The 27,620-nt window shown below is 44.2% G+C and overlaps 1 protein-coding gene across 1 annotated transcript in view; it reads right to left on the bottom strand.

Moving 5' to 3' along the window:
- The window catches only part of ITIH2 (inter-alpha-trypsin inhibitor heavy chain 2), a 49,523-nt gene extending 22,458 nt beyond the window's left edge, over positions 1–27,065 (bottom strand). Inside the window, exons 1-11 of the mRNA XM_003827801.5 lie at positions 26,384–27,065; positions 24,720–24,794; positions 22,667–22,699; positions 20,722–20,891; positions 16,625–16,729; positions 12,090–12,252; positions 9,074–9,181; positions 8,261–8,389; positions 6,390–6,506; positions 2,830–2,998; positions 2,120–2,245 (exon numbers count right to left, since the gene is read on the bottom strand). Of these exons, the coding sequence (XP_003827849.3) occupies positions 2,120–2,245; positions 2,830–2,998; positions 6,390–6,506; positions 8,261–8,389; positions 9,074–9,181; positions 12,090–12,252; positions 16,625–16,729; positions 20,722–20,891; positions 22,667–22,699; positions 24,720–24,794; positions 26,384–26,467 (1,279 nt within the window). The 5' untranslated portion in view covers positions 26,468–27,065. The remainder of the gene's footprint in view (positions 1–2,119; positions 2,246–2,829; positions 2,999–6,389; positions 6,507–8,260; positions 8,390–9,073; positions 9,182–12,089; positions 12,253–16,624; positions 16,730–20,721; positions 20,892–22,666; positions 22,700–24,719; positions 24,795–26,383) is intronic.
- Between the last annotated feature and the right edge of the window lie 555 nt (positions 27,066–27,620).

Here is a 27,620-nt window from a genome sequence, read left to right as displayed (position 1 = left end):
CTAAAGTTGGTGATGTCCGAAAGGAAAGGAATGAAGAAGCAATATCATAAATTTTCTGGAAAATCCAGGGAGGGCAGTTTAGTAAAGTGTGTCCAGATTAAAACTGCATTTCCCTTTTGACCCAGTAACTCAATTTCTAGTTTTTCTTAGAGATGCACTCATACATGTTGAAATGAAGTGTGGGTTGTGTTGCATAGCAACATTATTTGGGAATTAGCAACATATTGGAAACAACATAAATATGCACCAATGAGGGCGCTTGGTTAGATGATGATACATTCAAACCGTGAGATACTATGCAGTTATTAAAAAGGACATGGAAACTCCTTATGTATGTATACCAGACAATCTCAAGGGCATGTTTAGAGGAGAAAAAAAAAAAACAAGGTAAATATCAGGGTACATAGGATGCATTTGCATGCATGCATGTATAAATGTATGTATGTGTATGTATGCATATACACATACATGTGTGCAAACATGTATATATAGTATACAGGCATGCATAAACTATTTGTGGAAAGATACACAAGAAACTGGTAACCAGTGACTGATTCCAGGGACAGGAACTGAATGGTTGAGAAACAGGAGTGAGAAACCACAATTAAACCAAATTATGGTTTAATTTTTTTTTTTTTTTTGAGACAGAGTCTCACTTTGTTGCCCAGGCTGGAGTGCAGTGGCACGATCTCAGCTCACTGCAACCTCTGCCTCCTGGGTTCAAGTGATTCTCCTGTCTCAGCCTCCCGAATAGCTGGGATTACAGGCACACGCCGCCCTGTCAGGCTAATTTTGTATTTTTAGTAGAGATGGGGTTTCGCCATGTTGGCCACGCTGGTCTTGAATTCCTGACCTCAGGTGGTCCACCCACCTCAGCCTCCCAAAGTGCTGGGATTACAGGTGTGAGCCACCATGCCTGGCAAGTTTAATATTTTAAACTGTATTTCCTTTTCCACCTTATGATTTCATTCAAAACTTGAATTTTGAAAATAATCTGATCTGAGGGAGAAAACATTGGTTCTACAACAAATACATAACACTGGCTCATTCTAGTCTCGATATTAATAAGATGGTTGCTCTCTGGCTTTCTAAAGCTCTGACTGCCATTGTTTTTGCCTCATGCATTTTCATTCTGCTTGGCTGTGTCAGGACGTGTTAGACTCAGTCCTAGTCTGTACGACAGCACACTCAGGCAACACAATCTGGCATTTGCTATTACTTACAGTGGCCAGAATAAAGGCACAAGTAAAACAAAGATAGCTTGGCACAGTGGCTCACACCTGTAATCTCAACATTTTGGGAGTCCAAGGTGGGAGGACTGCTTGAGCCCAGGATTTTGAGATCAGCCTGAGCAACATAGTGAGACTTCGTCTCTCCAAAAAAAAAAGAAAGAAAAAAAAGAAATTAGCTGAGTGTGGTGGTGCACACCTGTAGTCCCAGCTACTCAGGAGGCTGAGGTAGGAGGATCACTTGAGCATGGGAGGTTGAGGCTGCAGTGAGCTGTGTGTGCTCCACTGCACTCCCTCCTGGGTGACAGAGCAAGACCCTGTCTTCAAAAATAAATAAAATAATGTAACAAAAATAAAAATAAATAATGGAAGTAGGGAGATGTTGCTGCCCATTTTGTAGAAAGAAAAATGTTTAACTTCAAGGTTGTGTCAGAGAGCAGTCATTTCTCCAGGTGCAACTGGGAGAAGTGTGGAGAATAATAGGGAATATGCTACTGTGGCCTCCAAAGGTACTGCTGGGAGATCTGGGATCAATACTCATCATTCACCACCCCCATACACCATCTTCACATACCTCAAGTTGAGGAAATAGATGCATTTCCCTAGAATGCATCAGCAATCCTCACAACATACTATTAAAATTCAGACTCAGATTTCTGCATATTGTGGAGGTGGAACTGAGGCATTCAAGAGCGCCCTTGCTGAAAGTGTCTGAGCAGTAGCTTAAGGGGTGAGGGCTGCAGGATCAGAAGACCTCCTTTAGGAAGCATGGGTTTAAAATGTTCTAGAAACTCAGGCAAATGCCATTAGAGTTCCCCTTTTAGGCAAACCACCATTCCAAGAAACAACAGTGAAAGTGTTTGTCGTGAGAAGGTTGAAGTGACACTTGCCCACTGTTGGATCTCCATCAGAAACCAAAATGATCAGCGAGACGGAGTTGGGGTCTAACAGTCCCAAGTTATTGGCTTCATTCAAAATGAAGATTGCCCGTAGGAGTGCTTCGTTGATGTTTGTGCCTGTTGAAGTAGCATAATGAAACATTGGGTATGCGTTCTCGCCACACGCAGAAAATCCCATCCTGGATTCAGACTCGTATGTCGGCTGATCACTTATCCATCACTTATTCCATGCCAAAATCATTTCATTGCTTTCTGAGTGACACAAACTGTGCTCAAGCTGGTGGTCCCCCAGTGCAGTGAAATATTCACTTTGAAATAAACTATCCCCTTAGAGATGAACTAGCCCTTTCAAAGCACAGACTGTTAGCTTGTTAAACACCAGATTAAAGTATCCAAATCAGCCTTGCCAAGATACTCTGAAGATAGTAACATTTCATGCTTTATGCAGGCAATAAAGAAGGCCAGTGTCACTGAACCTTTTTCTGAGAGACATTAAAACGGTTCAAAGCTTATGTGGGCTGTATCACAAATTCTACTTTCACTACAAACTTAGCATTCATCCATTACCAATAAATGTATTATTTAAGATAGGCCCTCGAATGCTGGGGAAAGACCACTGTGATGGGAATAATGCTTCTTAAGTGAATCATGATTTGAACCCAGAGGAAGTGTCTCCTTGGGCTTTAGCCCAACACACTCACCTCCACTGGGCTGGATTTTCTCAATATACCTCTTGGCATCTGCAACCTGTGTTTTTGTAGCTGAAATTAAATCATTTCTCCAAGTTCGAATGTTCTGGTTGAAATCAATCACAGAGAAATGGTCTTCTGCTCTGAGGTCATCCAATATGGTCTTCATTGCTTCCACAGTCTATTTCAATAGAGAATAAAGACAGGTCCCATTACAGAAAATCTGAGCCTCAGAGGAACTAGGAAGACCAATCATTGATCCTGGTCATCTTTCAAGTTCTTCTCAAGCTAAACTTCTTCCAGAAAACCTCTCGAGCCCACCTCAGTCAATGCAGACCTGCCCCTTATTTATTCTGGGCATGTACTGTTGGCTTTTTGATAATTTTACTATCTATTTTGCTATGCACAACCAGTTTGACTAGTCTTTATGTTAAGGATCACAAACTTCGAGTGCCACCTTTATGATACCTGGAAATAAAATACATTTCTCAAGTCCATCTACTCACCCAGTCTCTTAAACTATTTCCTCATCTTTCTCTTTAAACCACCACCATCACCCTCTTTCTCTAGCTTACGTGTGATGATTTTGATTCCAACTCCACTGAGAAACTGCAGCAGACAGAAGAACATCCCCACAGACTCCCACTACCATAAAATCCCAACCAGCAATATTTGTACCCATACATTTTTCTTTCCTACCTGATAATAAAGAACAACTAGCAGTATTTCTATCTAATGCAAACCCATCTATTCATGAACTATTTCATTCCCTCTCTTTGACTAAAGATCATGGCTCCAGCAATTGTCCTTTGCCTCTTCAATTTCCCTATTCTATTGGTACATTTCCATCAACAAAAACATGTTATTTCTCACCCTTCTACAAACCTCATGTGCATCCACTTTCTTCATTTCTCAGCTTTCTTCTGCAATAAGATTCCTTGAGGAATTGTCTAAACACACTGTCTCCAAATCTTCTCTTCCTATTCTCTCATAAGCCCAATCCTTTTGGGTTTTCATCCCTGTCACTCTACTGAAACTGCCCTTGTCAAGGTCACCAATGATGCTAATGTCACTAAATCCAAAGGTCCATCTTCATTTCTCATGCACCGGCAAGTGCTCGCATCTCCCTCCTGAACACAAATTCCTCAATTGTCTTCCAGGGCCTCATTCTCTCTTGATTTTTCTCCCCCACTTACTAATTGTTTTCATTAGTCTCTATCACCAATTATCCTCTTCTTCCCAAATTCCCAATATTGGAATGCTCTGTTGTCTGATCTTGGCTCCCTTGTCCATCTACTCCTTGGCATTCTCACCTAGTCCCAATGCTGCCAGTACCTTCTATATGCTGGGGAGTCCTAACTGTGTGTCTCCACATCTCACTTTTGAACACCACGCTTCCATGGCCAACGTGGGTACTTAATAGACATCTCAGACTTTGCATCCAAAACCAAACTGGGACATTCCCTGCAATGTCTGATTACATCTCTGTCTTTGTCAACTCATGGATGGCCACTTCATCCTTCTAGTCACTCAGGCTAAGAACTGGGGCATCTTTCACTTCTCTTTTCTTCCCTTGCCTCACAGCTAGCCCTTCAGGATATACTGTTTACTCTACCTTGAAAACAGATTCCAGAATCCAGCTCTGATCATGACTGCACAGGCGTTCCATGAGCCACCTTGCCTCTCACTTCTCAGATCTCATCTCCCACTGCCCCTCTCTACTGGCATCTCTCTCTGTTCTTTGCACACTTTCGACTTAGAACTGTTGCATGAGCTGTTCATTGCATTTAATTCCCTTAGATATCTGCACAACTCTCCCTTCACCTTCTCAGGGTCTCCTCAGAGGTCTTCTCCAGGAAACCACCTATTTAGATGACAAGCCTATTTAAAATTGCATCCCCCTGCAATTGCCATTCTTGGTTTTTAACATATGCTTCTTTTATTTTTTAAAAAAACTTTTATCAAAATGCTGCCATTGAACGTACTTGTACATTTGTACTTGCATGTGTATTGTTTATTCTCTGTCCCCTATCCCTCAGATGTAAGTTTCATAAGCACCCAGAGGGTAGGCATCCGTTTTTTTTCTGTTTTTTGTTTGGTTTCTGTTTTTAAGCTTTGGGTCTGTTTTGCTCATAGATGAACTAAGTGTATGACACATAGTAGGTGCTTCGTAAATATTTGTTAAATGAATGAGTGATGGAAGGAAGGAAGCAGTGAATAAACTGTTGTATTAGAGCAATGTTTCTCAACCAGAGGCAATTATACCCCTCAGCGGACATTTGGCAATGTCTGACATTATATTTGATTGTTATGATGCAGGGGAGGTTGTGCTACCAAAATTTAGCAAATAGACCATAGACCATGCTGCTAAGTATCCTGCAATGCACCAGACAGCCCTCCTACAACAAGGAATGACCCCATCCAAAATATCAATAGTCCCACTGCTGAGAAACCCTGCCTGGGAGTACAGACCCAGGCAGGCAGGGTCTGTGAAAGGCAGGGTCTTCTTTTTCCTCTTCTTCGTCTTCGTCTTCTTCCTCTTCTTTTTTTTTTTTTTTTTTCTTTTTTTGAGATGGAGTTTCACTCTTGTTGCCCAGGCTGGAGTGCTATGGCGCGATCTCTGCTCGCTGCAACCCCCGCTTCCTGGGTTCAAGCAATTCTCCTGCCTCAGCCTCCCGAGTAGCTGGGATTACAGGCATGCACCACCACACCTGGCTAATTTTGTATTTTTAGTAGAGACAGGGTTTCTCCATGTTGGTCAGGCTGGTCTCAAACTCCCAACCTCAGGTGATCCACCTGCCTCGGCCTCCCAAAGTACTGGGATTACAGGCATGAGCCACTGTGCCTGGCCGACAGGGACTTCTTTTAGGTTCCTTACAGATCTTAGGGTAGTAGTGAACTCTTGGGTGGTCAAAAATAGTTGCCCTATGAATGGTTAGTTGGTTGTTCAACTTGGTTGAATGGATGGATGGATTGATGGGTAAGTTAAATCATTTCCTTGTTTGGTCTTTAGTATTGCATCTGTACATCTCACTTATCACTAAGTAAGCCTATATTGAGCTCTGAGCTGGAAAACATAAGATGGATAGCTGCTGTCAAGCAATTACCATATAATTAGAAATAATATGTATATATTGAATCAATAGTCATATGTGGACAATGACAAGATATTATAATAAAACATGTAGAAGAGCAAAAAGAATGTGACTGATCCTTGAAAGAAGAGGTTATATAGAGATTCTGTTTTTCAAAGAGGTGAGTTTTGAGACAGTTTTTCAAGGAAATATTGGATAGAGAGTGGAAAAGAGGAAGAGAAGGAAGAGGAAACAGGAAAGAGGAAGAAGAGAAGGAAGGGAATTTTACACTAGAGGAATGATTAGAAGGCGGAGGTGTATGTCCTGTGAAATGCAATAATCGCAAAATTTTAGGAAGAGTTGACACCGGCAGTCTGTAACCACAGTCCCTGAGCTTCAGCCCTAAGCAGGGAGGAGGGATAGAATGATTGCATTTTTAGGAGGGGATCAAAGAAGATAGGGAATCCCCCCAACCACTGCAAACAAGGGGGTACTTACTTGTTTCATTTTAACTCCCCACATGGAGCCACTCACATCGATGACAAAGAGGATGTTTTTGGGAATTGGGTCCAGGTTGTCAGGAGCAAAGAAGTGGACAAAATATCCATTAAACGCCTGAAAAATAGAACGTATTTGTGAGTCAAATCATGATTCGTGTTTAGAAGGCAGGAAGATGGGGACCTGGGGACTCAGAGAAGAGAGGGGTCTACAGGGAGGAGGAGGCGGAGCTTGATGTGCATTTGCCTCCACATTTTCCTGCCTGCTCCCCCACCTCCTCTCCTGTGAGGGTCAAGACCTTCCTAGCAGAACATTCCGCTCCACTCCACTCCACGCTGCTTCACTCCACACCGCTCCACTCCACTTGACTCCTCTCCACACCATGCCACTCCACTCCACGTCACACCACTCCATGCCACTTCACTCCACTCCACGCCACGCCACTCCACGCCATGCCAGGGCACTCCGCTCCACACCACACCACGCCACTCCACTCTACTCCACTCCACGCCACGCTGCTCCACTCCACTCCATACCACTTCACTTCACCCCACTCCACTGCACGCCACTCCACTCCACCCCACTTCACGCCACTCCACTCCACGCCACTTCACTCCACACCACTCCATGCCACTCCGCTCCACTCCATGCCACTCCACTCCACGCCACTTCACTCCACTCCACTCCACTCCACATCACTCAGTCTTTACAGAGAGCCCCTGTTCCAGGCGCCCTGCTAACCAGCGGTGAATCAGGCAGAGCACCCCCTGTCAGGAGGCTCCCAGCCAGCAGAGGATAAGGGTAAGTGGAGGCAATGTGCAGCGCGGTGTGTTCAACACCATGATTAGGAAGTAAAGGGCTCGGCAAGAGCCCCGTGTGCATCTAATGCGCACGCAGGGGACAGTTCTCTAGGAAGCAGCATCTCCACTGGGACCTAAGGATGAGCTCAGACTCAGAAGCTCTCTTGAGAGCTGGGCCAGGTTGAGATAGTGGGGAATGGGGAAGAGAGTTCCAGACAGCGCAGCCCCAAAGATGAGAAAACATGGCATATTTGGGGCTCCATATGTGGTTCAGCAAGATGGGGCCGTAGAATCCAAGAATTCAGGGAACTAGTTGGAGAATCAGCAAGACAGATCACGAAGGACGTGCATGGGCCACTTTAGAAAATTTGGATTTTTCTTGAAGTTAATGAGAGGCTGCCCCAGCTGGACTCCTGACCATCCTCTTTGTCTTCTGCTGCAGGCTTGATGACTGGCTCACCTAATTCTCTTTCCTCTGCCCTTTGGCTGCCTCTTTCCAGGAAACTACAGCATCCAGGTACAGGGTGTGTGCTCCGCTTGCTGTCCCTAGAGAGACTCTTGGAGTTTTGCGTACGTTCTAAGAGTCCTCACCTTAGTACAAAGAAAGGAAGACACACGTCTGGGACATGACTGAAGGGGAAAGGAAACTTTTCAAGAAACTTCATGATAAACCTTGGCCTTGAAATTCACCGCTGGCTCTTGATCTTTCTAGGCTGTGGATGCGCCTTCCTCCTCACCCCGTAATCTCTGTGCTTTCTTTGATTGTCTAATTGCAAAGGGCCTTGGGAGCCTATTTAAAATTCCTGTTCTGTAATTATTCCATTGTTCTTCACATGAGGCCCAGGAATGCCCTCCTGGGACAAGAGCATGAGACCCTATTCATTTAGTTTTTAATACATAAAAGATAATGCTTAGCGGTATATTCAAAGAATATGATTTTAGTCCCTTCTCTGCAGCTAGAAACACTTGCCCTGGCAGCTAGAAACCACCCATAGGCCTGGGAGTTTGTTCAAAAAGGAGCAGCTCTTTGGCAAGAGCTTGGCAGTAGAACCAGAGCTGGTGTGCACTCACCTCCAGTTCACCAGCCTTCTCTTCTCTTTTCACGTCATACAGCACCACCAGTTCCCCATCTACCGCAGTCTCCCGGCAGCTAGGGCATATTCTCTGCTGTGCTACTGTGGGCTTGAAGGAGACGTGCGCCTAGAAAGAACGGTGACATCAGAGCCTCTGCCTCTACCCCCTTCCCAGTGCTTGGCGCTGCCCCTTCTCCAGCACACAGGGAAGAGGAGCTGCCCAATGGACGTTCTGAATCCCCGCGATATCGGTGGACCCACCCTAATGGGAAGGACATGCCAGGGCTTTTGCAGGGAGCATCTCTAGGCTGCCATGCTGTTTGCAAGGTTTCAGACCTTTTTAGAAGAAAGCCGAAGAATTTCCTTCATCCCCTGTAGAAGGGCTGACTATGTGCTTTGGAAAGAGTTTGTGAAACGTTTTAATGCTCTTAGAGGAGTTTCCCCTTACAGGAGTCATAGTTGGTTATCGCTGGTCATTGAGGCAGAGAGCTGAACATGTCTTGCTATGGTTAGTGAATGAAAATCTGCCATATAGGATGTGAAAGCTGTCCTTTAGCTACTGGTTAAGCAGGTGACTGAGGGGGAAATGAGACTCAAAAAGGGACAATCTCTGGTCAAAATGGAAGGAAAGCACTGGGAGTGTTGTTCTGTGTATCCTGGGGAGGCCCTAGGCTCTACTTGGGGAACCCCATTTCTTCAACAGTGTCCTCAACACCAGCCTGCTTTTCTCTTCTCCAGAGCACAGAAGGAGAACAGAACCCACAATCCAGAGGCCCTGTGAATGCCTGGCAACACGCAGGGCTCAGGGTACCTTCTGTTGTCCTTTAGAAATGACCGGAACACCATCGAAATGGCCTTCAAATGTGTTGGGAACATGAAGAAATCTCAGTCCCTGTGGTTCGATAACCCGCACATCTACCTAGAGATGCAAGAGAAAATTACCCAAAGCATTAAAAGTCTTTAAAGTCTTTTTAAGCAAGAAGTAAAATTACAACTAAGTCCTCTGATGCTTTTCTCCTCTGCAGGTTTCCCGGGCACGACTCCACGATCTCTCCTGCAGGATCTGCAAGTTCCTGCGATGGGATTCATCTCACCACGGAGGCTTAACCCCCTTCTGTCGACTCAGAGCTCTCCTTCTGCTGCCTCACTCCCCCAGGAGTCGACTCCCTTCCTCATTCTATTCGAGTCTTTTTATTTATAAGAGCATTTGCATTGTTAGGGAAAAAAAGAATTCCTTCTTTTTTTTCCCTCATTGTTAAATAGCACTGCATCTACTCTGTAGACCTGTCACAAGTAGACCATTTTCCCCAAATCTTGGGTTGTTTTATTTCTTCTCTGTCTTCTTGCTTTGAACAGACCTCATCTAGGGAAATCCCCTTTGGTGATTCTTGACCAAACCACAGTCATAGCTGCCATTTTTTTCTTTTTTTAATTTAATTCTATGATTTGTTTGTTTATATTTTTGTGTATTTATTTTGAAAAATTTGTATAAATTTAAGGAGTACAAATGCAGTTTGGTTACATGAATATATTGCACAGGGATGAAGCCCAGGCTTTTAGTGCAACTACCACCCAAGTAATGTACCTTGTACCCGTTGAGTAATTTCTCATCCCTCACCCCACTCCCACCCTCCCACACTTCTCCCAAGTCTCCCCACTCCCACCCTCCCACACTTCTCCCAAGTCTCCCCACTCCCACCCTCCCACACTTTCGAGCCTCCAATGTCTATCATTCCACACCCTATGTCCCCATGTACACATTATTCAGCTCTCTCTTATAAGTGAGAACCTGTGGTATTTGATTTTCTGTTTCTGAGTTACTTAGCTGCTATTTTTTCTTTTCTTTTTTTTTTTTGAGACAGGGTCTCATTTTGCCATCCAGCCTGGAGTGCAGTGGCATGATCATAGCTAACTGCAGCCTCGATTTTTTAGGCTCAAATTATCCTCCTGCCTCAGCCTCCCAAGTGGGTGGGACTACAGGGGAGCACCACCATGCCTGGCTAATTTATTTATTTATTTTCAGTAGAGGTGAGGTATCACTGTGCTGCCCAGGCTGTCACTCAGTTTTTATTAATATTGTTATTATCAACAGTCTCAGTGATTGTCTCCTCCTAGGCTTAGATGCTAATCACATCTAACCATTGCTTCAAATTATTTACCACGGGATTCATGGCATTGAGGAAGAGAATGTGGGTTACTGACACTCATCCATCATCAGTACTGGAAAAATGTCCAACAACACACTTAATTGTACAGAGCATCTTGGCCAAGTCACGTGCCCTGGATGGCGCTGCATTTGCCTGAAGGACGGGCATCTTTTTTCAATTCACGCAAAAGCACGGTATGTGCTAGGAGTGGCCCAGAAAAGAACTCAACAGCATAGACTCTGATAGTGAACTGATGCCAAACAGTGGGCATTATTGATCCCACGAGCAGCTTTTCAAATGGGAATTAAAGTTTCATCGTGATTAATTCATTCCCTTTCATCTCCCGTGTCTCCGGGCAATTCACAACCTGTCTGCTTCACTCTCCCATCTGCCGGGGGAGGGGCATGTTGGCCTCTGTACTCTCTTAGGTTTCCTCTTGCCTAGCTCTGCCTCTTACACTAAACAGTCATAGGATGTCACAAAGATTTGAGCAAAGAAAAGAGCAGTTTAGTCTTTATAGCAAGAGATGAAGATGACAGCAGAGGTGAGTTCAGATGGATAGTAATGCAGTGGATGACCGAGGCACTGCTCCCCTGCGGTGATGATGGCTGGGGTGGCAGGGAAGACAATTCACTTAACCTTCATCAAGCTCCTGTCATTGGCCACATATTACAGGAACAGGAAACCAAGTACTGCACATTCTTACTTCTAAGCAGGAGCTAAACATTGAGTACACATGGACACAAAGAAAGGAACAGTTGACACCAGGGCCTACTCAAGGGTGAGGGAGGGAGGAGAGAAAGGATCAGAAAACTACCTATCAGGTACTATGCTCATTACCTGGGTGGTGAAATCATCTGTACACCCAACCCCTGTGACATGGAATTTACCTGTGTAACAAACCTGCACATATGCCCCTGAACTTAAAAGTTAAAAAAAAAATAACTGAGAAACAAAAGTCTGTTACAGTACTCTTTTCATAGATGAGACAGCGAAGACTCAGGATAGCTGGTCCTTGAAGATTAGTGTCTTGGGTTGAATGGTGGCCTCCCCCCCTAAAGATGCGCCCAACCTCTGGAACCTGTGAATGTAGATTTATCTGGAAAAAGAGTCCTTGCAGATGCAATTAAGGATCTTGAGTTGAGATCATCCTGTACTACCTGGTGGACACCAAATCTAATAGGTGTTCTTGTGAGAGAAAGGCAGAGGGGCATTTAAGATGCTTGGAGGAGGAGAGGATGCGACCGTGGAAGAAGAGATTGGAGTGATCTGACTACAAGGCCACAAGTCAAGGAAGGCTGGCAGCTGCCAGACAGCAGGAGAAGCAAGGAACGGGCTCTCCCCTGGAGCCTCCAGAGAGAGAGGGTGCAGCTCTGCAGACACCTTGACTTCAGACTTCCATGAGAGAATCAATTTCTGTTGTGTTAAGCTGTGGCGTTTGCTGTAACTTGTTATAGCAGACCTCAGAAACCACCATAATACGGCTGCTAAGGAGACCGCGAGCCGTAAGGAAGTGGTGTGGCTGACTCCAAACCCACCATCTTTTCAATACATCCCACTGTCTTGCAGAGTTGAGTGGCATCCAACACCACAAGTGCTAGTGACAAGCAGAAAGTATAAATCAGGGTCAGAGACTATAAAAGGACAGTGTCACTGCCCACCCTACAGATCCAGGCTTACCTCTAAGTGTTTGGCCAGCCGTCCAGGTTGCAGATAGATCCTGTGCTCATAGGAGCCCAGCTTCCTCCACTTCACCTCCTGGTAGTGAAGTTCAAACTGCACCTTTGCTCCTGGGAGGACATTTACTTCCGTTCTGAAGTTTTCCATATCAAGAGCGCTGCTCCTAAAGGTGAAAGCCCCCAACAAAAGTCAACAGATACATGATTGAGCAGCAAGACCCAGAATCTAGGCAGAGGGCATGTAGAATTTCCTGGACCGTCCGTTCTGCTCAGTAGTTCATGAAAGTGAACAGTAGGTACACTAGAGATAAGTGCAGCTTCTAGATCAGTTGAATCCCAACAAGAGCTTCAGTCTCCTCTCCTACCTGATCTCCAGCAACCAGAGCTTCTTACTGACTTGAGTGTTGTCTGCAAAAAACTACCAGGGATTGGCCCCTATCCTGGGCCAGGAATTTGACATCTATCATTGCTGATATAGCAGCTCTGCAATATGGAGATCATTACCCTGACTTTTCAGATGATAAAAAAATTAGACTTGGGCTGGGTGTGGTGGTTCATGCCTGTAATCCCAGCACTTTGGGAGGCCGAGGCAGGCGGATCACGAGGTCAGGAGTTCGAGACCAGCCTGGCCAACATGGTGAAACCCCGTCTCTACTAAAAATACAAAAATTAGCTGGGCATGGTGGTGTGTTCCTGTAATCCCAGCTACTCAGGAGGCTGAGGCAGGAGAACTGCTTGAACCAGGACCCAGGAGGCGGAGGTTGCGTTGAGCCGAGATCACGCCATTGCACTCCAGTCTGGGTAACGAGAATGAAACTCTGTCTCAAAAAAAAAAAAAAAAATAGGCTTGTAGAGGACCTGCTCAAGACCCCATGGCCAGTCCACTGTGGGACCAGGACTCACACCCAAGGTTGGGTGGTTCAAAGATAACACTCTTCCCATACTGCATTTGAGGCTCACTATAGGTGTTCTTGATATTTCTGAAGGTCTTCAGAAAGAAAAACTTTATTATTGCTCAAATTGAGTATGTTTCTCTTTTTTTTTTTTTTGAGCTGGGGTCTCGCTCTGCTGCCCAGGCTGTAGTGCAGTGGTGTGATCTCAGCTCACTGCAACCTCCGCCTCCAGGGCTCAAGCTATTCTCCTACCTCAGCATCCCGAGTAGCTGGGACTACAGGCATGCGCCACCATGCCCAGCTAATTTTTGTATTTTTAGTAGAGTCAGGGTTTCGCCATGTTGACCAGGCTCATCTCAAACTCCTGACCTCAGATGATCCACCTGCCTCCACTTCTGAAAGTGCTGGGATTATAGTCTGAGCCACTGCACCTGGCCTGAGTATGTTTTTCTATCATAAGGCCTTATTTTAGTCACATACATACTGAGTTCAATGTGATCATTGATCTTGAGGTGTTTATGGTTTAAAGAGAAAACAGCAGAATTATCAGTGCTGGTGATTCCAGCGTTAGGATAAACAGGGAATGATTTTTTAAATGAAATAAGTAAATACACTGGGCACAGAGGCTCATGCCTGTAATCCTAGCACTTTGGGAGGCTGAGGTGGGTGGGTCACTTGAGGTCAGGAGTTAACAGCCTGGCCAACACGGTGAAATCCTGTCTCTACTAAAAACGCAAAAATTAGCTGGGTGTGGTGGTGAGTGCCTGTAATCCTAGCTACTCAGGAGGCTGAGGGGGGAGAATTGCTTAGACCTGGGAGGTGGAGGTTGCAGTGAGCCCTGTCTCTCCTAAAAATACAAAAATTAGCCGGGCGTGGTGGTGGGTGCCTATAATCCCAGCTGCTCGGGAGGCTGAGGCAGGAAAATTGCTTAGACCTGGGAGGTGGAGGTTGTAGTGAGCCCTGTCTCTCCTAAAAATACAAAAATTAGCCAGGTGTGGTGGTGGGTGCCTATAATCCCAGCTGCTTGGGAGGCTGAGGCAGGAAAATTGCTTAGACCTGGGAGGTGGAGGTTGCAGTGAGCGAGATCACGCCACTGCACTTCACTCTATCCAGGGTGATAGAGTGAAATTTCATTTCAAAAAAAAAGAGGAAAAAAAGAAAAGAAATAAATAAGTAAGCAAGGTGAGATGTTGCACAATCAGCCTAAGGGATTGGGGAGTTGTTGTGGACAGTCAGCTTGCGATATCAAATAATTGAAGAAAAAGATGAGCATGGCCTCGTGCAAAGCTTTGAGACAGAGCCTGCAGTGAGACACCGTGTTTACCTGAGGGTGCACTAGGATGGGAGCTCTGCGTTCCCTGCCGTATCTCCAGTGCCTAGAAGAGTTTCTGGTAGAAGTAAGTATTTGTGTGATGGATAAACAAATAAATGAATGGGTGATGTGGTCAAAATGATGGACAAAGATGGCAAAATGATTCTTTTTTTTTTTTTTTTGAGAAGGAATCTTGCTCTGTCACCAGGCTGGAATGCAGTGGCACAATGTCGACTCACTGCAACCTCCAACTCCCTGGTTCAAGCAATTCCCCTGCCTCAGCCTCCTGAGTAGCTGGGATTACAGGCACACGCCACTACGCCCAGCTAATTTAGGTAATTTTAGTAGAGGCGGGGTTTCACCATGTTGGCCAGGATGGTCTCGGTCTCCTGACCTCATGATCTGCCTGCCTCGACCTCCTAAAGTGCTGGGATTACAGGCGTGAGCCACCGCGCCTGGCTGGCAAAATGATTCTTAAAGATAAAAGGACTGATTCACCTGCAGCAAGGCTAGAGGCATTTCCTCTGCTTGGAGCTTCTTCTCTCCATTCTCTACCTGGCTGAATTTTACTACAGTTGGTGCTCTGTATCCTCTGGGGTCTGGTTCCAGGATTCCCCAAGTATACCAAAATCCGGCGATGCCCAAGTCACTGTTATAAAACAGTATGGTGCAGTGGACCCTCCGTATCCACAGGTCTCATCCACAGTTGGTTGAATCTGAGAATGTGAAACCCATGAATACGAAGGCCAGCTGTAATCTACTTGGGCTCAGCTGACACATCAGTCCTCTGTGGGGATTTCCTGGACCCCCAGACAGGATGACACACTCGGCACTTGGAACTCCCATAGTGTTTTTTGTGTACCCTCTCTTCCGTATTAGCCCTTGCCCACTGCAGATATTGTTGTCACAGGTTCCTTGTCTGTCTCCTGCATGAGGCTGACGGTGTCCGCTTTTGTGTTGCTGCTGCCTCTGACAGAACTGGTACAGAGCTTGCATTTGATGCATTTTTGTTGAATGAACAAATGCATGAATGAAAGGAAAAGAACTTCAACTACAGGTGAGTTTGGGGATGTAAGAGAAGAGGAGAGGAGGAAAGAACCACGGCAGCATTTGGCCTAATAGTGAGCGTGGGCCAGGCACAGTGGCTCACGCCTGTAATCCCAGCAGTTTGGGAGGCCGAGGCGGGCGGATCACGAGGTCAGGAGATCGAGACCATCCTGGCCAACACGGTGAAACCCCGTCTCTACTAAAAAATACAAAAAATTAGCCCAGCATGGTGATGGGCGGCTGTACTCCCAGCTACTTGGGAGGCTGAGGCAGGAGAATGGCATGAACCCGGGGGGCGGAGCTTGCAGTGAGCTGAGATCGCACCACTGCACTCCAGCCTGGGCGACAGAGCGAGATTCCGTCTCAAAAAAAAAAAAAAAAAAAAAAAAAAATAGTGAGTGTGCAGTGCAAGGAGTGAGAAGGTGAAAATCCCTTTGAAGATTTTTTCCCTTTGAAGAGAAGCTACTTTTTGAGGGTGGCTTGGCATTCCCAGGTCTTACTTAGATTATAAGGGGAAAAAATAAACAAAGCCTAAGTGAAGTAACTGATGCTTAAAAAGACCCTATCACAGCCCAGCATGGTGGTTTCAGCCCGTAATCCCAGTACTTTGGGAGGCCGACATGGGAGGATTGCTTGAGGCCAGCCTAGACAACAAAGCAAGGCCTTATCTCTACAAAAACTAAAAAAATTCGTCAGGCATGGCGGTGCACCCCAAGTCCCAGCTACTTGGGAGGCTGAGGCATTCCCCCTTGGGGCCAGGAGTTCGAGGTTGTAGTGAGCCGTGATCACACCACTGCATTCCAGCCTGGGCAAAAAATTAAGACCACATCTCAAACAACAACAACAACAACAACAACAACAACAACAACAACAACAAAACCCTTATCCCTACAAGTAGTCAGAATAAATCATTAAGGCAAATTTCAAACTTTTCCTTCTGCATATATGTTAAGTTTCGTAACAAGATCACAAGATCACCAATATTTCTGTAGTTTCTCTCTTCACTCTTTAGAAAAAGCAGTGTTTATTTACAGAACATCCATCTACCTGCAAGACAGTGATGTAAGCACAACCAGCGTGGGATCACCCAAAACCCATTGGTTGAAGAGGGACCTTTAGGCGAATAGAAACTGCAGTGCCTAATTCTAACATCTGGCTCCGAGGAGGTTGCCATTGGCTCAGGTGCTGTGCCTTTCCAGAGGCTGCTTTGCTGCTATGGGAAGGAAGTAGGAGAGGAAACCGCCATTGAGAGGCAAGGGCAAGCCTTGCTCACTCAGGCCTTACCTCACCATGCCAGCCGTCTTGCCTTTTGCTCTGGCCTGTGTGTAAAGAGCTCGGCCCACAGTTTTCTCCTTAATAGAGCTCCTAAATGTCTTGCCGTCCACAGTCCTAGAAAATGACAGAAGGTAACCAGTTGGTCAGAATAGTAATCTTTTTTTTTTTTTTTTTTCCTCGAGATGGAGTCTTGCTCTGTCACCCAGGCTGGAGTGCAATGGTGCGATCTCAGTTCAGTGCAACCTCCACCTCCTGGGTTCAAGCAATTCTCCTGCTTCAGCCCCCTGAGTAGCTGGGATTATAGGCATCCACCACCAGGCCAGGCTAATTTTTTGTATTTTTAGTAGAGATTGGGTTTCGCCATGTTGGCCAGGATGGTCTCGATCTCCTGACCTCATGATCCACCTGGCTCGGCCTCCCAAAGTGCTGGGATTACAGGTGTGAGCCACTGCGCCTGGCCCAGAATAGTAATCTTAGCAAAACAAACAAGAGCAAGCAAACAACCCAACAAGGCTAATTTAATGAATGAGGGCAATGATCATTTTGTGTCTATAAGAAATAAGAAGGGAGGCATTCAAATAGTTTATGGACAGGACTTCCTTTATTGATTGGATAGTGTGGCTTGAGAGGGGTTTGGTAGGCTCCCATCCTAAAACCTTTCCCTCATGTACTGTTGTTTGTTTATAGATTTTTCCTCATCTTTGAATTTCATCCTTTAGATTAAGGATGGTTCTCTTTGGGTATCCCCTTTGAATGAAAAATGTGATTAGGGGAGGTGACTGATAAATTCCGAATTATCTCATTACTGGTTCATCAGGTCATTCTGTGAGCTAAGAATTTGGCATCGCTGTGGGGTATGCAATGGACCGAATGTTTATGTTCCCCGCAAATATGCACGTTGAACCTTACTTCCTAGGACGATGACATTACGAGGTGGGGCCTTGGAGAGGGCTCTCTCCTCATGAATAGCATTTAGTGCTGTCATAAAAAACAGACTTCGAAGAGCTCTCTCATCTCTTTCCATCTTGACTGAACCAGGAAATGGGCCCTCACCAGACACGAAATCCTTGGGCATCTTGATCTCAGACTTCCCAGCCTTCAGAACTATGAATTTTAAATTTCTGTTGTTTATAATCTACCCATTTTATGGTACTTAGTCATAGCAGCCGGAGCTGATGAAGACAGAATATTATGCTCCTCTGCAAGGGTGGAAAAGAATAAAGAAAAAGGGGGAAGGTGCTGGTGGTTCCCCTGCCAAGGTGGTGTTTATCTGGAAACCATCTCCCTTGGGGACCTCTGTCTTCTATTTGCATCTCATCTCTATCCACCTTACCTTTAGCTGGCTAGCACCTAATCCTTACCAAGTAATGGTTGGTCAGAGTGGTAGAATCCAGAATTTTGGAAGTACATGGGAACTTCCAGTACTCAAATGGGCAGTGTCTTTCCCAAGGAGCAATTTGGAAATGTGTGAAGTTTGGGTTGTTGAGATGACTTGGAAGTGCTGCTGGCATTTGTGGGAGGACACCACGAATGTTAGTCATCCTGCAATATGAGGGACAGCTCCACTGAAGAATTTTCCTGCCCCAAATGCCAACAGCACGTGTGTTGAGGCACACTTCGGGGTTTGCCCCTTTAGATGAGAGACATCAGACCCCAGGAGACAGGTGACTCTTGCCAAGGTCACACCGCTGGTCAAGGCCATCATGCTTCTATCGAATCAGAACTAAGTCTCAAAGGCCAAGGAGTCTTTAGGACAAAGGAAATCATCTCCCATAGAATATTCAGGATCTTGATAAAAAGGTAAAAGGGATATTTTGGCTAGTACATAGGTCTACACAGCTCATTTTAAGTTGTGATAATTAAGCAGGTATCTTCTCTGGTGTTATAGATTCAGCCCAGAGCAGAGGGAGATAAAAGTAAATGCATGTTTCACGATTCTGTCCTTTGTACTTCAAATCTTCTATGTAATGAGATAGTAAAGAAAGAACAGAATGAAGGACGGAATAGTATGCAGCCATAAAAAGGAATAAGATCATGTCCTTTGCAGGGACATGGTTGAAGCTGGAAGCCATCTTCCTCAGCAAACTAACAAAGGAACAGAAAATCAAACACTGTATGTTCTCACTCATAAGTGGGAGTTGAACAATGAGAACACATGGACACAGAGAGGGGAATATTACACACCGTGGCCTGTCGGGTGGTAGGGGGCAAGGGGAGGGAGAGCATTAGGACAAACAGCTAACACATGTGGGGCTTAAAACCTAGATGATGGGATGATAGGTGCAGCAAACCACCATGGCACATGTGTACCTATGTAACAAACCTATACATTCCGCACACGTATCCCAGAACTTAAAGTAAAAAAGAAAAAAAAAAAGAAGGAAAACAGAAATAAGAGATCTTTAGAGTACATTCTGATTGTGTGGTTTAAAAATAGGAATTTATTAAAATAGTTTTCAATGTCATTTCTAGACATGGGGTCATATAATACCACTACAGAAAAGCCTTTCCTTCTCCCTTTGCTTTTTAGAAAAGGCAGACAAAAAAAGTGATACATTTTAAAGCCAATTCAAAGGATACCAATTAAAGTGACACAATGCCTTTTTCTGCCTATTTGGTTAGAGTTCACATGACTGCCACTTTCGGCAGCCAAAGTACATGGTGGTTGAACCCTTTACTATTTATCCACAATGATCACTGATTACCTTGGTGTATGAAAGACAAAAGTGGATGAGAAGTAATTCAACCTAATGTCTTCATTAAAAAAAAATAGCCAGACTTTATGCACAGTACTTTGCTGTGTTCTTGGCAACTTAAGAGGGACATTGACCACCTGGAACATACTCTGAGTTGGCCACCTTGATATTTGGACATAGAAATCACTCCAATCACTTAGAGGAACAGAGAATATTTAACTTTGATACACGAAGGCTCCAAGTGGATAACTGGTATTAACTGTTTGGAAAGTATTGGAGTAGTTTAACCTTCTTTTATTATGAAAAATTTCAAACACACAGAAAATAGAGGGAATAATATGAGATGTCCATGAAACCATCACTGAGCTACACCATTATGAATACTCAGCCAATCTTAATTTGTCTGTACTCTCATGCTTTCCACCTTAGTTGTTAAGAAGCCAAGTTCAAGGCCAGGCACGGTGGCTCACGCCTGTAATCCCAACACTTTGGGAGGCCGAGGCAGGCAGATCACGAGGTCAAGAGATCGAGACCATCCTGGCTAACACGGTGAAACTCCGTCTCTACTAAAAATACGAAAATTAGCCAGGCATGGTGGCGGGTGCCTGTAGTCCCACCTACTCGGGAGGCTGAGGCAGGAGAATGGCGTGAACCCGGGAGGCGGAGCTTGCAGTGAGCCGAGATCACGCCACTGCACTCCGGCCTGGGCGACAGAGCGAGACTCCATCTCAAAAAAAAAAGAAGCCAAGCTCAGATGGCACATCATTTCATCTATGAACACTTCAATATGTATTTTGTAGAGAGCTTTTTAAAAATTCTATGTGATTATCACTAGAGTCATTGGGTAGAAAGTGGAAAATATTTGAAGTATAAGAAAGGACTCTTAACAGAGCTGTCAACCACTGAGTTGACTGCCTTGGGAAAAGTGAGTTTATCATTAAGGAAATCATCACACACTTGTCAGCGGTGTTATAGAGGAGGTCAAGCACTGGATAAGTAATTACATTTAATCTGTGGTTCTCAACTTGTTTTTTTTTTCCCATAGAGAAACATATGGCAGATGGCATTGACCTGCTGTGCACACGCTCTTATGTGGTTTCCTATAAGCCAGGGCAACCCAGTATATTTTTCTCCTCCCTAGAAAGTATATTGAAATGCAAGTAAGTATGAGGTTGTTACCATAGAGATAGCCTTAAGTTTGCTTTAGCTTATTAGAAACAAAAAGCAAATAATTCACAAGTTCTAATGCTTTGAAGAGGAGCAAATTATTGGGACCAACCTCACAATGACCCTTGACATCCAGCCGGTCCTCTGGGACAGTTGACCACTAAAGTCCATTCTAACTATGAGGGGTTTTGATTCTGTGAGTAGAGCACCTACAATTTCTGGCTCTACACAGAAGTTACTCACATGGAGAAGTTGGAAATGAATGCTCCTTTGGGGATCTGAACATCAAACACGACATTCTGAGGCTGCGGGGAATTGTTCACCACTTTGCTCTGGATCATGGTGGTGGCCATCCGAGAAGTAATAGTAGACTGGACTTTATAGCTATAAAGAGTTACTTGATCAACCTCTTCCTGAAATTGGCAAGAAAGCATAACTGTACTAATAGAAAAATCACACAGAACTTCATCAAATGTAGTGCATTTGATGTTAACAATACTACATTTTACTTGTTTTACTAGCAGAACAATTCCAGGGCCTTGGTAAGGACAGAATTCATGTATGGTTAAGCATTCTCCTAACTTCTTGGAACCCGCAATGAGCAGAAGTCTGCCTTGGTTTCAAGATACTTTGAGCTAAAAGGCATTTTTCAGCCCTATGAGTCTATAAATAATGATTTTTCAAAAATTAGAATACAAGTAGAAAACGGTGTGGGAAGCCAGATTGGATTGAGGAAGTCCAGGTAATAACTCCAAATGCAAGACCATCAGCTGGGGAGAGGATACTGGATTGCGAGGTTGAAAGAGGAACCTGGTTGTATCTTTAGTAGGGGTCACACGGGTGCTGTGGGGTGGAAACACACATATGGCCTCCACCAACCCCCCCTTACAGCTCTCTACCTTCTTTAATCTCCTCTATTACAATTTCATCTGCAGTCCTTTTCTCCTCCCCCAAGTCAAAACAAGCTAGGAGAACAGTGACGGGTGTAAGCAAGAGACATTGATCTTGGACAGGGCATTCTGATGCAAGTATTGGTCCAACACTCTGGACCTCCTTACCCGATCACTACTGATTTAAAGCAGCTCCTGTGTGAAGAATCGCATATGTAAGTGTGCTCAAAGGCAAGGTCCTAGAAACCCACACCTTTCAGGAGGTGACTGAGAGCTGCAAGCTCCTTCAGGTCTATGGACAACTATGAGACCCATTAGATTTTGCTTTTTTCTCCAAAAGAATTTACTTATCTCAATACCAGGTCTCATTCCCCAAACTTTGTAGTCCAACATTAAACCTTTCGACTAATTAACCATGCAACTCACCTCAAGCTAAAATAAAATCCAGGCTAATCTATGTGTCCTTCCTCCCCCTGAAGTGTGCACTTCTGGCAGTTTCTGCCAATTCAGGGCAGGAAGCACAACATAAGCCACTTGTCCTCAGGCTGTTTTCTTGCCACAGGATGGTCTACTCTGAACATCTCAGGGAACTGGGCCGTTTTGTGTTTAAAAGTTCCTTCCCACGGGCACTCTTTTATTTTCCAAAGCTGTCAGGTGTCATACTTTAAATCAAAATGGTGCTGGAAGCAATGGCTCATGCCTGTAATCCCAGCACTTTGGGAGGCTGAGGGAGGTGGATCACCCGAGGTCAGGAGTTCGAGACCAGCCTGGCCAACATGGTGAAACCCCATCTCTACTAAAAACACAAAAATTAGCTGGGCGAGGAGACATATGCCTGTAATCCCAGCTACTTGAGAGGCTGAGGCAGAGAATCTCTTGAACCTAGGGGGCAGAGCTGAGATCACGCCATTGCACTCCAGCCTGGGCAACAAAAGTGAAACTCTGTCTCAAAAAAATAAAAATAAAAATGAAAACGTAAAAATAAATACATAAATCAAAAAGGTTGAGTAGGAATAAATACATAAATTTATACAGTGGGAAGGAACCTATGATATATGGCAAAACTCAAGAAAATGAAGAGAAGGGCCCCTTCAGCTCTTGGTGGCCTCTCTCTTGTCTATAAAGACTGCACTCTTCAATGCTGAATTTTAGAAACACTTGCAAACAGTTGGGCAAGGCAGTATTTCGAAAGTCAGGTAAATACTCAGTGATGAAGAAAAAAGAGACACCCAGATTGATTTCCTGGTAATTATTAACAGGAAAATCATTCAATCTGTAACAACATCAAGTCAACTTACCATCATTTCTTCCGATTCTCCTGGAAGGCTTCTCTGTGAAAGGAAGTTAGACAATCATTCTTCAACTGTATGTCACTTATTACCTTGAGAGCCAAAACCGTTTTCTCAGTCAAAAAAGAAATTTTATTTTTCTTCAATACTGAGCTGTTATTCATTCACTGGAGTTGAGACATAAATATTGAATATTCTTGAAAACTATTTTCCCACTGGTGAGTTTCTCAATAAGTTTCTCAACCAGTTCTGGTGGCGTGCGTGTCATTCTTGGATATAATGCTAGAACAAGTAATTTTTAAATAAAAATATTCAACCAAATGCATCCTGGGTAGCGTATATCCCCTTGATGCTATTTGCTCTATTTTTCACTCAGTTGAATGGAGACTTTGATCCTCCATTCGGCCATGAGGCTGTGGGCATGCTGTTCCCACTGTTTGCAGTGCCCCTGCTAGGTTCCTCAACCCCCATATGGAGAACTCCTACTCACCCTTCAGATCTCAGCTCCAGCAGAATTCCTCCAGTGAAAATCTCTAACGCCCCAAGACTAGGTCGGTTTCCTTTACTAAGTGTTTTCGCAGCAACATATTCCTTCCTGCAGAGTGCTCACCTTGTTTCATAATGATTCATTCTATTTGAGGGATTATTTGACTAAAGTCTGTCTCTTCCTTTAAACTAAGCTACATAAAAGCAGGGATTTTCATGTATTTCCTCCACAGTGTAACCCCTGAGGCAAACACAGTGACTAGCACCTAGAAAATTCTATACTTTTAACCACCATGCTAGGAGATTATCCATACACTTGACTGTCCTGAGGAAATGAACAAAGGCGATTCCCTTGCCTTTGAAAGTGAATGGCTTAAGGGTGGTGGGTGAACATGTAATGTTTGGTGAGCTGTTAATAATAGATCCAAGAAGTCGGGTGTTGGATATAAGCTCAGCTTGCCCGATTCGGGGTGAACTGAGGTTCTGTGCTGTGTGACATGGTAAGGTCAACGGTTGACCTCTTCTTGTAGACTTCTTGAATGCAATGCTCAATGACAAATTTTTCTCTCTTGTGGCTAAATAAATTGTGACATGAAGTCTTGCTTATTGGATTTTAATATTATTAGTCTATAAAAAAAAAACCCTGGATTTTCAGAAAGTAAAAAATTCACACCCATACAAAATAAGACATTGATCAGCTTAGGGTTGCTGCTTCCGTAAATACCTCCTCTCTCAGCATGTGGGCTCCGTGGGGGAAGAAGCCAAGCCCTTCCTGGTGTTCTGGAAAACTCACCCCGTTAATTAGAGGGTTTTGTCTATACTGCTGTTGGTGGCCACCAGGATTGCAACTTCCAATGTGGCCAATTCTCCTTCTCAGATGCCCTCAGAGTGACCAGAGGAAGGAGATTGTGAGGCTGCAAGGGGGAGTGTCTGTCATCGCTAAAATAAGAAAAGTCTTCTTAACAGGAAATCCTTCCGGTAAGGCAGGAAATAATTTCAGAATCTTAAGTTTTGAAGAAAACACATAGCCATGTATTCTTTTTTTTTTTTTTTTTTTTAAATGGAGTGGGGACAGGGTCTCCCTGTGTTGCCCAGGCTGGTGCAATCATAGCTCACTGCAGCCTTGAACTCTTGGGCTCAAGTGATCCTCCATCTCAGCTTCTCAAATAGCTGGGATTACAGGTGCACGCCAGCTAATATATATATTAGCTGGGTGGCAGAGGTAGAACCTCACTATGTTACCCAGGCTGATCTGGAACTCCTGGCCTCAAGTGATCCTCCCTCCTTGGCCTCTGAAAATGCTGTGATTATAAGTGGGGGCCACTGTGCCGAGTCGTGTATCCTTTAAGGGACTAAATTGAGCATTATGGTGTGAAGGCTGCTGAGCAGTTGTGTGAGTTTCTCTTTTTATTTCACCTGGGTGATCTCTTCCACCAAGGTGTAAGAAGTCTGGACTCTTCTATGCTAAAAAACAAACTCTTCAGAAAATCTAGCAGAAGGCATCTTAACACTTGTCTTCTTCTGCCATAATCTCTTTCACTTTTTTTCCCCCTTTTGGGAGTAAAGCTTACTATACCTGATATCTCCGGTTCTCTGCCACCAGTTGAAATTTTCCTGGGGCCAGTTCCACAAGATCTTCATAGTCTACAAACTTAAAAAAAAATTAGGATTTTAACTTTTTTTAAAAAAATTATACTGTAAGTTCTGGGGTACATGTGCACAACGTGCAGATTTGTTACATAGGTATATATGTGCCATGTTGGTTTGCTACACCCATTAACTCATCATTTACGTCAGGTATTTCTCCTAATGCTATCCCTCCCATAGCCCCCCACCCCCTGACAGGCCCCAGTGTGTGATGTTCCCCTTCCTGTGTCCATGTGTTCCGTTGTTCGACTCCCACTTATGAGTGAGAACATGCGGTGTTGGGTTTTCTCTTCTTGTGTTACTTTGCTGAGAATGATGATTTCCAAAAGATCTAGAGCCAAAGAGATAGCTGTTGGTATTCATTATTTTATATTCTTTCCTCTACCTCTGGGCAATCACAATTTTGTATAAAATGATTTCTTTAGTATAGTTCTATTTGCTGGTTACATCTCAGAGGTGTTGAAATGGAAAGTAACAACACGTTCGCATTTGTTGGACATGGGAATTCATTTTTGAGTTTGCCAGCAGGTGGTAAGACAGAGATCAAAACAACCCAGTGATTAGGTGGGTGTCTGGGGAAGTATCTGGGTAGACCCTGGAGGCATTTGCAGTGTCTGACTGGACAGACATGAACCATACATCTCCCCAAGTTAAAAATGTAGGTATTTTCTAAAAGGAAATGCCAGTTAGAAATGACTGAAAAAGCACAAACACATTTGGATGTCTTGGCTTCAATTTGAGATTTCCAACACACTCTGGTGGCTTTTAAGTGTTGGAAAATATGATAGTTTCAAAGCAGACAGAGTGATATTTTCCCTCTGTAAATATGCCGTCATATTCTCTGGCATTTTTGTAGGTAATCCACTCTGCAAGTATTATAAGCCTTTGCATTTGCTGGGATGTTCCCATAACATGCTTCGCTTTTCTGGCATAAAAATAGCTCTTGTATGACTTTCAGAAACAGACTTTCAGTCCAAGACTTTCCTTACATTGGAGATGGCTAAGGGACAAAAGTGGAGACCTGTACTCCATGGGAATTATTCTTGTACTTTTCCGCCCTGCTTGCTATCTTCCGCTTTAATAGGAATACTTAAAGTGCTCTTATTACACATATCACTGTTCACTTAGGTATGAAAAACAGTGTGCTTTGATAATGACTTTTCTTATACTCTTAGTAAAAGAGTGATAATATTTCTTCATCATCATAACAGCTAGTAATTATTAAGCACTTACTAGTCCAGACACTCTGCTAGGAGAGTTTACACTGTGTCATTTAATTCTCAAAGCAAACCATTGGGTTAGGTCTATTCTTACCCCCATTTTTTTAGGTGAGGAGTGAGCAGCTCTGCTCCATAAATGCTACACTCTGATGCCTGCCCATTGATCTTGACTTAATTTTCATGCAAAACCCGTTAATGCTTTAAAAGGTAAATATACATTCCAGTAATTATAACAGTAAACACTTGCACTCAGATGAATTTTATCTTAAGTTTCCATTACACACAGAATAAGGCCATTGAATAGCGATTCCAATAGACGATTTACTGAGCTCATGAACAAGCCAACAGCAAGGAGTGATCTGGAAGTACTTACTTCAGAAAGTCCATTTATGGGGATTTCGAAGCCTGATACTTCGGAAAGAAAGAAGCAGATGAAAAAGCACGTGAGTCTTTTCATTTTGCTGGACAGTTTTGCCAAGCTCCCCAAAGCAGATGGTCTGGGGAGGATATCACTTCTTCCTACTGAACCAAGTTGAAAGGAACAGCAGAGGAGTACAGTTCGCTTTAAGAAAGAAGAAAAAAGAAGAAAAAACCTCTCTAACTTTGTTCAAAATTGGGACAAATATTTGTTCTGGAGCTCAAACTTGAGCTGTGTGGGTGGATCGAACACCCAGAGGTTATTCAAACAGCAAAGTCAGAAGCAGTTGCTTACTGTGAGGACAAGTCAGGGGCAGATGGATGTGCTTGAATGTGCTTGTGTGCTTTTATTTTATTTTTATTTTTTATTTTTTGGCTTTTGCTGATTTCTATTGATCTTAAAATCAGAGAGACCTACAGATAATTGTCATCCTTTCTAAAGGACCAAGTGCGGAACTATTCCAAGAAACAAAATCCTTTGATCTAAATGAAAGCATGAAAAATTTAGAAAAAGTGGGAGAAGACACAGAAGGGTTTTTCTGAGCAAAGAATTCATTGTGCATGTTTTCCCCTATCTCTTTGATGACTGTCTACCTGTTACCTATAAAGACCCAGGCAAGTGGCTGTGCAGGATACTAGGGCAGATCTTCAGTGAGAATGCTTCGTGAATGTCTTTGATTAAGGTAACAGTGTCTGTCCTGCTGCCCCTATCAGCCGGGCTCAGGTCAGTGGCAAATCAATACTCCCCAGTCTCAGAATTGGAGTGCAGTGGTGAGATCAAAGCTCATTGCAGCCTCAACTTCCCCCGGCTCAAGCAATCTGCCCACCTCAGCCTCCAGAGTAGCTGGACTACAGGTGTGCACTACACTGCCTGGCTATTTTTTGTAGAGATGGGATTTCATCATGTTGCTCACCCTGGTCTTGAACACCTGGGCTCAAGCTATCTGCTTGCCTCAGCCTCCGAAACTGCTGGGATTCCAGATGTGAGCCCCCATGCCTGGCCTCCATCCTGGTCAGATTCTATTTTTCTTGCAACAAACAGGAAATGTAACTTCTTGGATGCAACACTGAAATAGGAAGCTCCAGCTGTGGGCAGAATTACAATACAAGGGAGGTTGTCTTATCCTCAGGACCAAGCACCCCAGGCCAACTTCTGGGATCCTGGAGCTCCTTGCTACATTTAAAGCCCAATT

Source organism: Pan paniscus, chromosome 8, assembly GCF_029289425.2.
Source record: "Pan paniscus chromosome 8, NHGRI_mPanPan1-v2.0_pri, whole genome shotgun sequence".
Lineage (NCBI taxonomy): Eukaryota > Metazoa > Chordata > Mammalia > Primates > Hominidae > Pan > Pan paniscus.
The sequence above is the reverse complement of the archived record's forward strand: the minus strand, read 5'-3'. Positions and strand labels throughout refer to the sequence as shown.